Source organism: Coregonus clupeaformis, chromosome 17, assembly GCF_020615455.1.
Source record: "Coregonus clupeaformis isolate EN_2021a chromosome 17, ASM2061545v1, whole genome shotgun sequence".
Taxonomy (NCBI): Eukaryota; Metazoa; Chordata; class Actinopteri; order Salmoniformes; family Salmonidae; genus Coregonus; species Coregonus clupeaformis.
In genome coordinates, this window is record NC_059208.1 from 54370315 (window position 1) to 54386604 (window position 16290).

General features: G+C 42.7%; 1 protein-coding gene across 2 annotated transcripts in view; it reads left to right on the forward strand.

The window, feature by feature from the left end:
* The window catches only part of LOC121586752 (polypeptide N-acetylgalactosaminyltransferase 4-like), a 38779-nt gene that overhangs the window by 16319 nt on the left and 6170 nt on the right, over window positions 1-16290 (forward strand). For both annotated transcript variants that reach the window (XM_041903713.1, XM_041903712.2), the window contains exons 3-7: window positions 831-1000; window positions 2245-2434; window positions 2710-2895; window positions 3379-3496; window positions 15058-15234. In XM_041903713.1, the coding sequence (XP_041759647.1) occupies window positions 831-1000; window positions 2245-2434; window positions 2710-2895; window positions 3379-3496; window positions 15058-15234 (841 nt within the window). The remainder of the gene's footprint in view (window positions 1-830; window positions 1001-2244; window positions 2435-2709; window positions 2896-3378; window positions 3497-15057; window positions 15235-16290) is intronic.

Consider the following 16290-nt stretch of genomic DNA (forward strand, 5'->3'; position numbering starts at 1 on the left):
CTCTGGTCTCCATGAGAACGGCTCAGGCATGTTGTCCTCTGGTCTCCGTGAGAACGGCTCAGGCATGTTGTCCCCTGGTCTCCGTGAGAACTGCTCAGGCATGTTGTCCTCTGGTCTCCATGAGAACGGCTCAGGCATGTTGTCCTCTGGTCTCCATGAGAACGGCTCAGGCATGTTGTCCTCTGGTCTCCGTGAGAACTGCTCAGGCATGTTGTCCTCTGGTCTCTCCGTGAGAACTGCTCAGGCATGTTGTCCTCTGGTCTCTCCGTGAGAACTGCTCAGGCATGTTGTCCTCTGGTCTCTCCGTGAGAACTGCTCAGGCATGTTGTCCTCTGGTCTCTCCGTGAGAACGGCTCAGGCATGTTGTCCTCTGGTCTCTCCGTGAGAACGGCTCAGGCATGTGGGACGTCGGTGTGATTTCTTTCCCCTCATATTTCTGTTTCTTGTCGTTTCCACTACTCCCCACAGGAATGAGACCAAATGCTCCTCTCCTGCACTGACCAAAGCAACTCTCAAGTAAACTGTCACATGTACACTGCTCCAAAGAGAGTGACTGATTGTGTGGTCTGTCTTGCAGTCAGCCTATATCGGGATTAGTATCCCCATCATTATGTATAATACTTTTTATTTTTCTAAAAATAGTTTATTTCACTAATAAGAATAATATCCATCTATAGGAGGGGTTATTTTATGTTTCTTTTTATTGCTTAAATTGTTACCCATCCCTTAATCTTGACATTTATTTAGGGACTTTGAAAGATTAGCCTTTAATAGGCTAAAAGCAATCCCAATAAACAACAACAATGTCTCTCTCTTTCATTTGAGTACAGATGCAGAGCTAAGAAGTTTGACTACCGCCATCTGCCGACCACGTCGGTGATCATAGCGTTCTACAACGAGGCCTGGTCCACCCTGCTCAGGACCATCCACAGTGTTCTGGAGAGCACGCCCGCTGTCCTGCTGAAGGAGATCATCCTCATAGACGACTTTAGTGACCGAGGTGAGACGGAGCATGTAGACCTTTTTTGTCGTTGTCTATTTTTGGGGATAATAAATAAAGTAATTATTACACAGTTTACTGTTCTGTTAGCCTAGTCAGCACCTCTACAAACATTTGGGGATTTGCGTCAGTTCGTGCTTTTTAGTTGTCCATTTTGTGAAACATCATGGAACATATTTTAATTTGGGAACATCTGGTTGATAAACTTAGTTTTTATATGAACAATCTTTTATGCCAAGAAAACACAAACGTTAGAGAGTAAAATAAAGCTTAAAATATACTATGAATACCTAGCTAATATTTGTCAGGCATTGCGTTTCTCCCCAAAGTTGACGGTAATACAGAACAGGATGATCAGTACTTAGAACAGTAATGCTGTAGGCAGAACTATGGGGCTTATCAGTACATATCTGACATGAGATGAGATAAGCCAGAGAGAGTTCTGTGAGAGAGAGAAAGGACATATTCTACCGTAGAGACACCACAGTCACTGCTCAGTGTCAGTACAAATTGAGTTTCTAGTGTTTATGTGTGGGGCTGGTCAGGAAAAAGTAGTTATATAATAGGTCTCTATGTATCTGTCAGTGAATAGGACAAATGGCTTTCTCAGACACAGAGAAATATATATTGAGCAAAATGATTCAAAATGGCCACCAGTCCACCCACTATGACATAATTGACCTGAATGGGGAATGTCTGTTCTTTTCATTCAAATTCTATGCTCAGACATGAAAGCTGCTGTCTCTTTGTGTCAAATGACCACATATTACAGAATTGACTCTCCACCGCCCTCTTAGACCAGTCAGGATGTAAAATGCCACGTCATTCTCAACCACAACTGTAATATACAAGAGACTGATGAAAAATGAGAGAGGAAAGAGTTCTCTTCAACACTACTGATGGTCTCTTCCTCTTCAGGGAGACTGGGACTGTGATTTTAATAATTGAGCTTGTTGGTCTGTCAGTGTGCAAAGATAATACCTTTTTATTTTCTATTGTTGTCTGTATTATTATCACTGCACTGTTGGGAAAGAGCTCTCAAGTAAGAATTTCATTGTACTGTTTTACACCTGTTGTATCCTGTGCACGCTGCGAATAAACTTTGAAAACAGTTGCCAAGTAAGGATGTATGCCCTTCCCATACTATCCATTATGAGGTTTTAGAAGTACTGTGTGTGTGTGTGTGTGTGTGTGTGTGTGTGTGAGAGAATCCTTGACCATCTATCTCTCTGTGTGAAACCCAGTCTATCTGCAGTCTCAGCTGGAGCAGTACATCAGTAACTGGGAGCGTGTCCGCCTCATCCGCACCAACAAGAGGGAGGGGCTGGTCAGGGCGAGGCTCATCGGCGCCACCTATGCCACGGGGGACGTACTGACTTTCCTGGACTGTCATTGCGAGTGTGTCCCCGGCTGGATCGAGCCGCTCTTGGAGAGGTGTGTTTGTCACTTAGCCACCATATTGACAATTTGATTTCAATTACAGATTCAATACTCTATGAATGGGATGGGACTGGTCATTAGGGTTGCATAGCAACAAGACATTCTGGAGGCAATAAAAACAGACTAGTGTTGATTGGCCTATTGGCATTCCTGGTCAAGTATAGTGGCACATGGTTATGACTTTCATCACATGTAAATGAGGGATTGTCTCATCATGAAAACCTTCCAGGGACTTTCAGTGAGTGTCGTTTCTTACACCATATATCCAGGATTGGAGAGAATGAGACCACCATCGTGTGTCCGGTGATCGACACCATAGACTGGAACACGTTTGAGTTCTACATGCAGACAGATGAGCCCATGATCGGAGGCTTCGACTGGAGGCTGACCTTCCAGTGGCACTCCCTCCCTGAGGTCGACCGCAAGAAACGCAAGTCCCGCACCGAACCCATCAGGTCAGTAAAACTATGGTCATCAGTTTCTTTCCATATGGGATTTCTGGGCCCATCTCAAACAACACCCTTTTCTCTATTTGGTGCACTACTTTTGACCAGAGCCCTATGGCCCTGTAGTAGTGCACTATATAAGGAATAGGGTGCCTTTTGGGACATAACCTCTGGCTCTCCTCTTAGGAGGAAATGAAATAGAGAGATATTTTGAAGAGAAGTTGTTTTGTAAAAGTGATAGTTTTATAGGATCCCAAATACTCTCCTTTCTGGCCTAGTTTAAAATGTTTTGAAATGCATCTCAGCTTCTCCTTCATTCCTTGAATAAGGTCTAATCACTTATTAAGTTTGGTCTAATCACATACAAATAAGTGATTACCTCAAGAAAGTGAGAAAATAGATTTCATTTAAAAGTATTCTAATATGGCCTCTGACTGTTAACTGCACACTGTACTGACCTCCATGTTCCACTATGCTTTCTCTCTCTCTCAGGTCTCCTACAATGGCTGGTGGACTGTTTGCTGTGAGCAAGGCCTACTTTGAGTACCTGGGCACATACGACATGGGCATGGAGGTGTGGGGAGGAGAGAACCTGGAGCTGTCCTTCAGGGTGAGTGCTAAATTTGCCTGTGTCCCAAATGGCACCTATTCCCTTTATAGTGCACTACTTTTGACCAGACCCCTATGGGCCCTAAGGGAATAGGGAATATGAAGCCAATTGGGAAGCAACCACTCTTTCAATATGGTGTCAACATCTCAGTGCCAGTAGCATTTGCAGTTGGCACAATTAAACTATTTCTCAGGTACTTGGTAAAAAAAACAGACTAATCTAATGCAGAAAGAACACCCACATATATTCTGATCTTTGTCTCAAAATGGTTTTTAAAATGTCAATGATCCATGCTCCAAAAAGGTAGCAGCAGAGTAAAAAAGGGGGACGGGGTGGGGGGGCAATGCAAATAGTCCGGGTAGCCATGATTAGCTGTTCAGGAGTCTTGTGGCTTGGGGATAGAAGCTGTTGAGAAGCCTTTTGGACCTAGACTTGGCGCTCTGGTACCTCTTGCCGTGCAGTAGCAAAGAGAACAGTCTATGACTAGTGTGGCTGGACACTGCCTGGTATAGAGGTCCTGGATGGCAGGAAGCTTAGCCCCAGTGATGTACTGGGCCGTACGCACTACCCTCTGTAGTGCCTTGTGGTCGGAGGCCGAGCAGTTGCCATACCAGGCGGTGATGCAACCGGTCAGGATGCTCTCGATGGTGCAGCTGTAGAACTTTTTGAGGATCTGAGGACCCATGCCAAATGTTTTCAGTCTCCTGAGGGGGAATAGGCTTTGTCGTGCCCTCTTCACGACTGTCTTGGTGTGCTTGGACCATGATAATTTGTTGGTGATGTGGACACCAAGGAATTTGAAGCTCTCAACCTGTTCCACTACAGCCCCATCAATGAGAATGGGGGCGTGCTCAGTCCTTTTTTTTTCTTCCTGTAGTCCACAATCATCTCCTTTGTCTTGATCACGTTGAGAGAGAGGTTGTTATCCTGGCACCACACAGCCAGGTCTCTGACCTCTTCCCTATAGGCTGTCTCATCGTTATCGGTGATCAGGCCACTGTTGTGTCGTCGGCAAACTTAATGATGGTGTTGGAGTCGTGCCTGGCCATGCAGTCATGGGTGAACAGGGAGTACAGGAGGGGACTGAGCACGCACCCCTGAGGGCACCCTGTGTTGAGGATCAGTGTGGCAGATGTGTTGTTACCTACCCTTACCACCTGGGGGCGGCCCGTCAGGAAGTCCAGGATCCAGTTGCAGAGGGAGGTGTTTAGTCCCAGGATCCTTAGCTTAGTGATGAGCTTTGAGGGCACTATGGTGTTGAACGCTGAGCTGTAGTCAATGAATAGCATTCTCACGTAGGTGTTCCTCTTGTCCAGGTGGGAAAGGGCAGTGTTGAGTGCAATAGAGATTGCATCATCTGTGGATCTGTTTGGGCGGTATGCAAATTGGAGTGGGTCTAGGGTTTCTGGGATAATGGTGTTGATGTGAGCCATGACCAGCCTTTCAAAGCACTTCATGGCTACAGACGTGAGTGCTACGGGTCGGTAGTCATTTAGGCAGGTTATCTTAGTGTCCTTGGGCACAGGGACTATGGTGGTCTGCTTGAAACATGTTGGTATTACAGACTCAAGTCAGGGACATGTTGAAACTGTCAGTGAAGACACTTGCCAATTGGTCAGCACATGCTCGGAGTACACGTCCTGGTAATCCGTCTGGCCCTGCGGCCTTGTGAATGTTGACCTGCTTAAAAGTCTTACTCACATCGGCTACGGAGAGCGTGATCACATAGTCATCCAGAACAGCTGGTGCTCTCATCATGCTTCAGTGTTGCTTGCCTCGAAGCGAGCATAGAAGTGATTTAGCTCCTCTGGTAGGCTTGTGTCACTGGGTTGCTCGCGGCTGTGCTTCCCTTTGTTATCTGTAATAGTTTTCAAGCCCTGCCACATCCGACGAGCGTCAGAGCCGGTGTAGTACGATTCAATCTTTGTCCTGTATTGACTCTTTGCCTGTTTGATGGTTCGTCAGAGGGCATAGCGGGATTTCTTATAAGCGTCCGGGTTAGAGTCCCGCTCCTTGAAAGTGGCAGTCAAAAGTTTGGACACACCTACTCATTCCAGGGTTTTTCTTTATTTTTTACTATTTTCTACATTGTAGAATAATAGTGAAGACGTCAAAACTATGGAATAACAATCATGTAGTAACCAAAAAAGTGTTAAACAAATCAAAATATATTTTATAGTTGAGATTCTTCAAATAGGGGGGCGGAGCTAGCATGTTGGAGTGAACAGCTGTGTGTGAGAGGCTCCCGCAACTTTTTGCGAAATAATCTAACCTAACTTACTTTATTGCACTTGTTACAACAACCTTTTCTTTCTAATACAATATTGTAACTTTCTATGTGAAAATGCCTAGTAATAAGCGACCAAAGGACAATAAATCCACATCAGAGGCCTACTCCCCACCAAACAACGAGACAAACATGGCGGAAGGCACAGGTAACAACGTGACACTTACAGAACTTCCTTGGGCTTTGGGAGAACTACGTGTTGCTATAGCGGAGGATCTTAAGGCTACTATTGCTGAACTGGACACTAAAATCGAGAGCACCATTCGAATGGTCGCTTCGCAGGGCCAGAGTATTGTGGACCTTGAGAAGGCTTCTGAATTCGGCGCTGGTAGGATCGACGAGTTAGAGAAGCTATGCACGTCATTGCAGGATAATGTGCAGAGGCTTTCTATGAAAGTGGTCGACCTGGAGGGCAGATCCAGGCGTCATAACCTTCGCGTTGTGGGTCTGGCAGAAGGGGTGGAGGCGGGCTCTCGCCCCACCGACTTCTTCGCCAAGCTACTGAAGGATGCAATGGGACCGGATGTTTTAGGCGTCGGATCCCCTACTGGACCGTGCACATCGCGCCCTTGTCCCAGTGCCTGGACCGGGCCAGCGTCTCGCCCAGTAATCATCTGTTGTCACAGTTTCAAGACCAAGGATCTTATCCTGCGCGAGGCTCGAATGAGGGGCAACCTGTTACATAAAGGGCACCCCCTTTCGTGTCTATGAGGACTATGCGCCCGATGTGGCAAAGCACCGCGCTGGCTACAGAGATGTCATGACCAAACTCTACAAACTCCATCTTCGCCCAGCCTTGCTCTTCCCTGCAAGACTAAGAATTACCCCGCCTTCCGGGGAGAAGATCTGGCTCTCCTCGGTTCTGGACGCAGAGAAGTTTGTCCGGGAATATACACCAATCCCCCGTACAGGTTAGAGTGCCTTGTCATTGTGTGTTAAGGTCTGCTCACGGACTCGAATCCATACCATACCATAACTGGTGAAACCGTATTAAACGGTCTCAGCAAGGGCTACCGAACATGTAATGCGATGAGCTGACCAATGGAGGGCGGTCAGAGCTCTCACTTAACGTTAATTTCACTTTCATTCCGACTGGGTTTAGAGCGATGCCTGTTTGGGAGGCCTTCCAGGCCGGATCATTGACACTTTCGGATGGATATACTTATATTCCCCCATTTTTGTTTTGTTTTGTTTCGTTATTTATTTTTCAATTCTTACATTATTCCTGTGCGTACATATAATAATAATTATTTGTACTTTATTATTATTTTCTCTTAGCATTTTAGTATTATGTATGTGTATATTTTAAATTGTATAGATTATTATTCTGGGGTATGCATGTTTGTGTACGTAGATGTGTGTGTATGGATGTATGTGTGTATGCGTGTGTATGTATCTGTATATATTTAAGAATATTTATTTTATATGTATATATTTTTTTGGGTGTGTGTATGTATGTGTGCGTGTATACGTGTGTATATGTGTGTGTGTGTGTGCGTATATATATATGTATATATATATATATATATATATATATATATATATATATATATATATATATACGTGTGTGTGTGTGTATGTATGTAGGTAGGTATGCACATGTATGTATGTGTGTGTGTGTGTGTGTGTGGATGTGTATATGTATATGTGTGCACATATGTATATATAAATCACAATTTTTTAAAATTATTTGAAAATAATTTATGATTATTATTATTTTTACATTTTTAATTTTTTTACATTTTTATTTACTTTGTTATTTTTTTGATTGGGGGGTACGTTCAATTTATCAAAATCCTTGTTCCCTTCTCCTAACCCACAATATGTAACTGTCCTGCTGTCTATGTCGGTTACTGATGGTTTATGTTTAGACCGGTATTGCTTAGCAATAGAATCTTGTGATGACACATCTTGCTTATCTCAGGGATTGACCCAAGATGAACCTTAAGTGCGCAATATGTTTAAGTTGCAACTTATTCTGTTTAGGTTTATTAGATGCTAATTGAACACTTTAAGTGCGGGAGCCTCCTCAGTTCATATGTTAGTAGAAGTTCTAGGATAGTGAGAGGTGAGCGCATAGTTGGGATTTTATTTGTGTTTTACCTCTTGTTCGAGGTCGCGCCGTGCTTTTTTGGCATCGGCCAGACAATGTGTTTGTTATTTTTATTTTCATATTTTTTTCTGTCCTATGTGTGTGTGCCTGTTAAATGTGGGTGGATGGGGGGGGGGTAAAGGTTGGGGAAAGTAGGGGAACAGGGTGGAGAGTAAAGGTGCTTGCGGGGGGAGGGGTGGGTTGGATACTGCTCGGGTGTAGGTGCTACATATGCTGATCGTGATGGTTTGGTGCGCTTTCTTACCTTTTTAGTGAGTTACATGTTATGCAGGCCACCATAGGAACTACAAATGAGAGGAGGGCGGGACTTACATTCACTTCCTGGAATGTCAAGGGTTTAAACGAACCAATTAAGAGAGGCAGGGTCCTAGCCCACTTGAAAGCACTTTCGTCTGATATTATATTTTTGCAAGAAACCCATCTGAAAAACAAATCTCATAACAGACTTAAATGTAAGTGGGTGGGACAAGTGTATCACTCTAACTTCTCTGCCAAAACGAGAGGCACAGCGATTCTGGTACGGAAAGGAATTCCCTTTCTACATAAAACCACTATTGTGGATAAAGAGGGTCGTTATGTGATCGTAATAGGAGAGATCCATTCTACTTCTGTAACTCTACTAAATATCTATGGGCCAAACATTGATAACCCCTCTTTTTCAAAAGAGTCCTTGCCCTGATTCCAGATATCTCCCATACTAATCTGGTCATTGGAGGGGACCTTAACTGTGTACTAGACCAATATTTGGATAGATCCTCTACCCGGCGAACACCTACCTCCTATTCAAGCGAATTCTTGAATACCTACATAAAAAATTCTAACTTATTTGATATATGGAGGATCTCTAATCCTACGGGTAGGGAATACTCCTTTTACTCTCATGTTCACAATGTATATACTCGAATTGACTACTTTTTGGTTGATGCTAAACTACTCCCCTATACCTGTAATGTGAGATATCATGATATTATAATCTCTGACCACAGTCCACTCACCTTCTCCCTGAGATTGGATGACATTGTACCAAACGAGAGGGTCTGGAGGTTGAATCCTCAGCTCCTCACAGAACCAACATTCTGTGAACATCTTAAAGACCAAATTACATTTTTCTTTGATACCAACGACAACACAGAGACTTCCCCAGCATTATTGTGGGAAACGCTGAAGGCTTATTTGAGAGGCTCTATCATCTCCTTTCAGACTGCCAGGAGTAGGCAAAACAGAAAAAAATTGGTAGAACTGGAGGGACAAATTCACTTACTGGATAGGGAGAATGCTAGACATCCATCTATGGAGAAACATAAACAAATTACGTCTTTAAAATGTAAATACAATCAGATCCTCTCGGCTAAAATTGCTAAATCTTTTCTCTATGCCAAGCAAAAATATTTTGAGTTTGGTGACAAACCACACAAATTACTCGGCAGACAACTTCGAAAAAACGTGAGTGACCGAATGATTCACAAAGTTAAATCTGCATCTGGGGAATTACTCTCCTCCCCCAAAGACATCAATGACAGATTCCGTCAGTTTTATGAGACTCTATATACATCTAAAGCGGATCCCCACCCCGTAATTATGCAAAACTTTTTGGAGGACTGTAATCTTCCTGCCCTGAACCAGGAAGACTCTAACTTCCTGAATAAGGAAATATCTCTTGAAGAAATTAGAGAAACAATTAAATCTCTAAAGAGTGGCAAGACCCCAGGCCCAGATGGATACCCTGGTGAATTCTATAAAACATTCAGCAACATGCTATCTCCCTACCTGCACAAAATGTTGGTTCGGGCCAATTAGGATGGAGCTCTCCCATCTACTTTGGATGAGGCGTTTATTACAGTTATACATAAGAAGGGTAAAGATCCGGAAGAGGTAGGGTCATACAGACCAATATCCCTCCTTAATACAGACCAAAAGATTTTAGCAAAAACTCTGGCTAACAGGCTTAGCACTTTAATTGGCAAATTGGTCCATTCGGACCAGACCGGCTTTATCCCTAATAGAAACTCATTCTTCAATCTCAGGCGCCTCTTCAACATTATGTATTCTCAGAGGTTACCTAACGTGGACCTTGCCGTTATATCTCTTGACGCCGAAAAGGCCTTTGACCAAGTTGAGTGGCCCTATCTATTCAAGGTCCTACAGAAATTTAATATTGGAGATGGGTTCATAAATTGGATCCAGCTTTTATATAGGAACCCCTGTGCGAGAATACTCACTAACCAATCATTGTCGCCCGATTTAACCTTCACAGAGGGACAAGGCAGGGTTGTGCGCTGTCGCCTATGCTCTTCGCCCTAATTATTGAACCTCTCGCTCAAGCGATCAGATCTCATTCAGCAATACACGGCTATAATACTAAAGATACTCTAAATAAGATTTCCTTATACGCAGATGATATTCTCCTCTATGTAACAGAACCCCAAGCTAGTATTCCAGCTATTCTTGAGGTGATTAATTTGTTTGGTACCTTCTCGGGATACAGAATAAATTGGAACAAGAGTGAATTAATGCCCATACGGTTGCAAAACACCTCCTGGCTAGAACATCTTCCAGTTAAGTTATCTTCAGAAAAATTTATCTACCTTGGAATTGTAGTTACCAAACAATACTCCTTACTATTTAAAGAGAATTTCCCTTCTCTGATGCAAAATCTCAAGGCAAACATACAGTTTTGGAGAACTCTCCCAATTTCTCTGCTCGGAAGAATTAATGCCATTAAAATGGTCTTCCTCCCACAACTGCTCTACCTATACCAGAACATCCCAGTATTCATACCTAAATCATTTCATAAACAACTGGACTCTATTATCAATCCTTTCATCTGGGATTATAAAACACACAGGATAGGTAAAAAACACCTATGTAAATCCAAGATGGAAGGAGGATTGTCTCTCCCAAATTTTATATTTTACTATTGGGCCGCTAACCTCCGCGCTGTTACGTTTTTGCTGGATGACGCAACCCCGCCATCCAGCTGGCTTCGCATGGAGCGGGAGGAGTGTCACCCCTTCTCTATTGGTGCCGTGATTTTGTCACCTGTCAATCTGGAGATGTCACTTTACCATAACAATCCTATTATACATAGCACAGTCCGAATCTGGAAGCAAATTAAAGTCCACTTTGAGCTTAGACCAATATCATTCATGCTCCCTGTTGCCAGGAATCCCTCCTTTGCCCCCTCTAACCTTGATAACACCTTTGAGCGATGGGGAGAGTTGGGGATAAGTACCATAGGGGATTTATATATAGGAGGGACCTTTGCTTCCTTTGAAGCGCTGAGGGAAACTTATAACCTTCCCAGAAGTAACTTTTTCAGATACCTACAAATTAGAGACTATGTTAGAAAACACCTCCCAACATTTGAGAATGCTAAACCTTCCATGTTTGACGGATGCATAAAAATATGCCCCACCTCAGACAAACTGATATCTCGTCTATATGACGCTTTTCAATCTGTTAGCGCACCCTCTACTGATGCCATTAAGGCAAAATGGGAGGAAGAACTAGGGACTGATATCTCGGTGGCAGACTGGGAGGATAGCTTGCAGTATATCCACACCTGCTCCATTAACTCCAGACATCGTCTCATACAATTTAAGGTATTACACAGATTACACTATTCCAAAACTAAACTGCATAGGATATTTCCTGATACATCCCCTATGTGTGATAAATGTCAGGCTGAGCAGGGTACACTACTCCACTGCTTTGCCCTATGCTCTAGTCTGTATGGCTATTGGTGTGGAATATTTGGGGTCCTCTCTGAAGTTCTGGAGACTTCAATAGACCCAGACCCGCTTCTGATAATCCTGGGAGTGTCCGATTCCCTAAACGGATTAACCAACTCCCAAAAACAACTAATCTCTTACAGTCTAATTTCAGCAAAAAAATTAATCTTGTTGTTTTGGAAAAGGAGGGAAGCGCCCTCTACCAAATTATGGCTCAGCGAAGTGGCAAAAACTGTACACTTAGAAAGAATTAGATATATTCTGAACAATAAATTATCAACATTTGATCAAATCTGGCAGCCTTTCCTCTCTTACCTGGACCAGTCGGTGCTGTGAATTTGTACCTTTTAACGCACTCTCAATTGTCATATTGTAATCTACCTTTGGGCAGCGTGTGCTGGCCCCGACACTCGAGCAGTCGGGAGGGGAATAGGGTGGAATAGGGGGGGATAGGGAGGGGGGGGGATTACATCTACCCTTTTTCTTGGGGGGGGGGATAAAGGGGGGTATAAGTGGGGGGGTTACATCTACCCTTTTTCTTTCTACCTGTCCCTGTTCTGTATGTCGTGTTTTGTAATATTTGTTTTGTGTCCAGAACTCTGGGTCTTGTTGTTCATGTCTGTTCTCTTATGTTTAGATAAGAACTGTACACATGTCTTTCATACCTATACACCATTCTTGTGTGTGTTCAATAAAAAATATTTGAACAAGAGATTCTTCAAATAGCCACCCTTTGCCTTGATGACAGCTTTGCACACTCTTCAACCAGCTTCATGAGGTAGTCACCGGGAATGCATTTCAATTAACAGGTGTGCCTTGTTAAAAGTTTTTAATTTGTTGAATTGCTTTCCTTCTTAATGCTTTTGAGCCAATCAGTTGTGTTATAACAAGGTAGGGGTGGTATACAGAAGATAGCCCTATTTGGTAAAATACCAATTCCATATTATGGCAAGAACAGCTCAAATAAGCAAAGAGAAACGACAGTCCATCTTTACTTTAAGACATAAAGGTCAGTCAATACGGAACATTTCAAGAACATTGAAAGTTTCTTCAAGTGCAGTCGCAAAAACCATCAAGCGCTATGATGAAACTGGCTCTCATGACGACTGCCACAGGAAAAGAAGACCCAGAGTTACCTCTGCTGCAGAGGATAAGTTCATTAGAGTTCAAGTAACAGACACATCTCAACATTAACTGTTCAGAGGAGACTGCATGAATCAGGCCTTCATGGTCGAATTGCTGCAAAGAAACCACTACTAAAGGACACCAATAAGAAGAAGAGACTTGCTTGGGCCAAGAAACACGAGCAATGGACATTAGACTGGTGGAAATCTGTCCTTTGGTCTGATGAGTCCAAATTTGAGATTTTCGGTTCCAACCACCGTGTCTTAGTGAGACGCAGAGAAGCTGAACGGATGATCTCCGCATGTGTGGTTCCCACCATGAAGCATGGAGGAGGAGGTGTGATGGTGTGGGGGTGCTTTGCTGGTGACACTGTCTGTGATTTATTTAGAATTCAAGGCACACTTAACCAGCATGGCTACCACAGCATTCTGCAGCGATACGTCCTCCCATCTGGTTTGTGCTTAGTGGGACTATAATTTGTTTTTCAACAGGACAGTGACCCAACACACCTCCAGGCTGTGTAAGTGCTATTTGACCAAGAAGGAGAGTGATGGAGTGCTGCATCAGATGACCTGGACTCCACAATCACCCGACCTCAACCCAATTGAGATGGTTTGGGATGAGTTGGACCGCAGAGTGAAGGAAAAGCAGCCAACAAGTGCTCATCATATGTGGGAACTCCTTCAAGACTGTTGGAAAAGCATTCCAGGTGACTACCTCATGAAGCTGGTTGAGAGAATGCCAAGAGTTTGCAAAGCTGTCATCAAGGCAAAGGGTGGCTACTTTGAAGAATCTCAAATATAAAATATTTTTTATTTGTTTAACACTTTTTGGGTTACTACTTGATTCCATATGTGCTATTTCATAGTTTATGTCTTCACTATTATTCTACAATGTAGAAAATAGTAAAATAAAGAAAACCCCTGGAATGAGTAGGTGTGTCCAAACTTTTGACTGATAGTGTATGTTCTATGCCTCAAAAAGGTTTTAATAAGTTTAATTGGAAGAAAATTGATATAGGCAGACTGCCTTTATGGGTATAGGCAGACTGCCGTTATGGATATAGGCAGACTGCCGTTATGGATATAGGTAGACTGCCGTTATGGATATAGGTAGACTGCCGTTATGGATATAGGCAGACTGCCGTTATGGATATAGGCAGACTGCTATCCCCAGTTGATTCATGAGTGTCGCCTAGAAGAGTCTACACTTGCGTCCCAAATGGCACCCTAGTTTTCAGCAGGCGCTGATGGTGGAGTGATATATCACGGTGTCTCGTCTGCTGACTGTGAGATGGACGGATGGCGTCGGACACTGCATCCCCATTTAGATAATGAAGGTTACCTTGTTGTTGGTGTCCCTTTCAGCTCATGTCAATCATTATTGGCACAGATTTCATGTTTTTGATCCGAGTGTGTGTGCGTGCGGGTGTTTTGACTTTGCGTCTGTGTGTAAAACTAAAGATGGATGGGGTATCACCCTATATGATGATTTATGTATGTGGAAATACAATGCCTCTCTCTGGGACTCTCCATCCATAATTTATGTATTGTGAATTGTTTTACAACTATGTTTTGGGAACACAAAGGAGTAAGTAAGAATGAAATGATTTAGTATGTTTTGATGAGAATGAATAGGGTTCGAGCTAAGTATCCATTACAATGAGAGAATTTGTTGTGTAATTGAGGCGTAACTCAGGGATGTCGCTAAAGGTAATTAGCGAATAGCTAGGTAGCACCCTGTCCCTCTCCCAAGCTGTTTTCTTGGCTGTAGTGGAAAACAAGCAATTATAAGATGCAATTGATACCATAAATCAAATGTCCTGCAGGAAATATATTCAAATTTGATAAGTGAAAATGTCCCCAAACAAACTGTATTTAGGATTCTCTGTAATTTGCATAGTAGCTGGGAGAGGAGAGAGAAGAGTGGCAGTGTTGATTATTCACAAACAATGTCCATCTTGGTTTCTGCCTGCATTATCACACCACTTACATCCTAGTTTGGATCCTATTTCATAGGGTGGAGGACATTTAGGCACTAGTTTAATTATTAGGAAGTACGGCTGGGAATTGCCAGGGACCGATACGATATGTATTACAATTCGATACTGTGATTTTTGTTGCGATTTGATGTTCCAAACGTATTGCTCACTATATGTCTGCTGCAGAGAGACAGGAGAGAGCATGAGAAAATGAGTTTTGATCAGTCATGGAATAAAAGTGCTGAAAACATGTCTGGATTTTTGCCAGAAATATCATATGATGCAAAACGCGTCATATCGGCTGTATTTCTGCCTGCTCCCCAGGTGTGGCAGTGTGGAGGTTCTCTGGAGATCCACCCCTGCTCCCACGTGGGCCACGTCTTCCCAAAGAAAGCCCCCTACGCCAGGCCCAAGTTCCTCCAGAACACGGTCCGTGCTGCCGAGGTGTGGATGGACACCTACAAACAGCACTTCTACAACAGAAACCCCCCTGCCAGAAAGGTACAGTACTGTAGTACGCTTTACAATAAAATGGTGTATCTTATTTTATCTTACTCCCCATTGTCATATGATCAGTGTGATGTACACTATCTTCAGTGAGTTGTAGGGGCTACCACAAAGTTACTTTACAGCCAACTCTCCCAAACACCAGTATAATAATAATAATAATAATAATAATAATAATAATAATAATAATAATAATATGCCATTTAGCAGACGCTTTTATCCAAAGCGACTTACAGTCAATATGAGGTAGCTAGTAGTGTAGGATGCAGTGATTGTAGATCAGGCTGTAGAAATACCAATAATAATAATAACAAAGTAACTTATTGTAAGTGATAACGCTATAAAGTCACTTATTGTAAAGTCATAAAGTAACTTATTGTAATGTAATAAAGCCATAAAGTAACTTATTGTAATGTAATAAAGCCATAAAGGAACTTATTGTAATGTAATAAAGCCATAAAGGAACTTATTGTAATGGGCATAATCCCAACAGGTGTTAAGAAGTAGCATGCTTTAGTTAAAGGGCCAATCCGGAGTTCAAAAAATAACAAAGCGCCACCCCCACACTTGTTTTGGTAAACCGCTGATTGATGGGGCTTGAGAACTATAACCACTCTTAAATTCATAGACAGCGCTTTGGACTGACCATCCATGATATCAAAATTATAGTTTTAACCATGTTTTGAAGCTATACAGTGTTTGTTTACATTGACTTTATTTACAAACATGGGAGTGAAACAAGCTTATATTTTGGGTATGACAGTTGAACTAAGCTCATGAAGCATTTGTAAGTTATATTCTTCAAGAATCGATGGCTATATATATATATATATACTGTATCAGGGATCATCAACTAGATTCAACCGCGGGATGATTTTTTCTTGAGCGGTCGGGGGGCCGGAACATAATAAAAAATACTTTTGTAGCTGGCAAATTGACCACAAGAAGCCCAAACAGATATAATGTTTGACTAAAACATAATAATTTCAAACCTTTCTTGCATTTGTATACGATCATGTGTCTCTCTATTATGCGTGGGAATACTTGGGA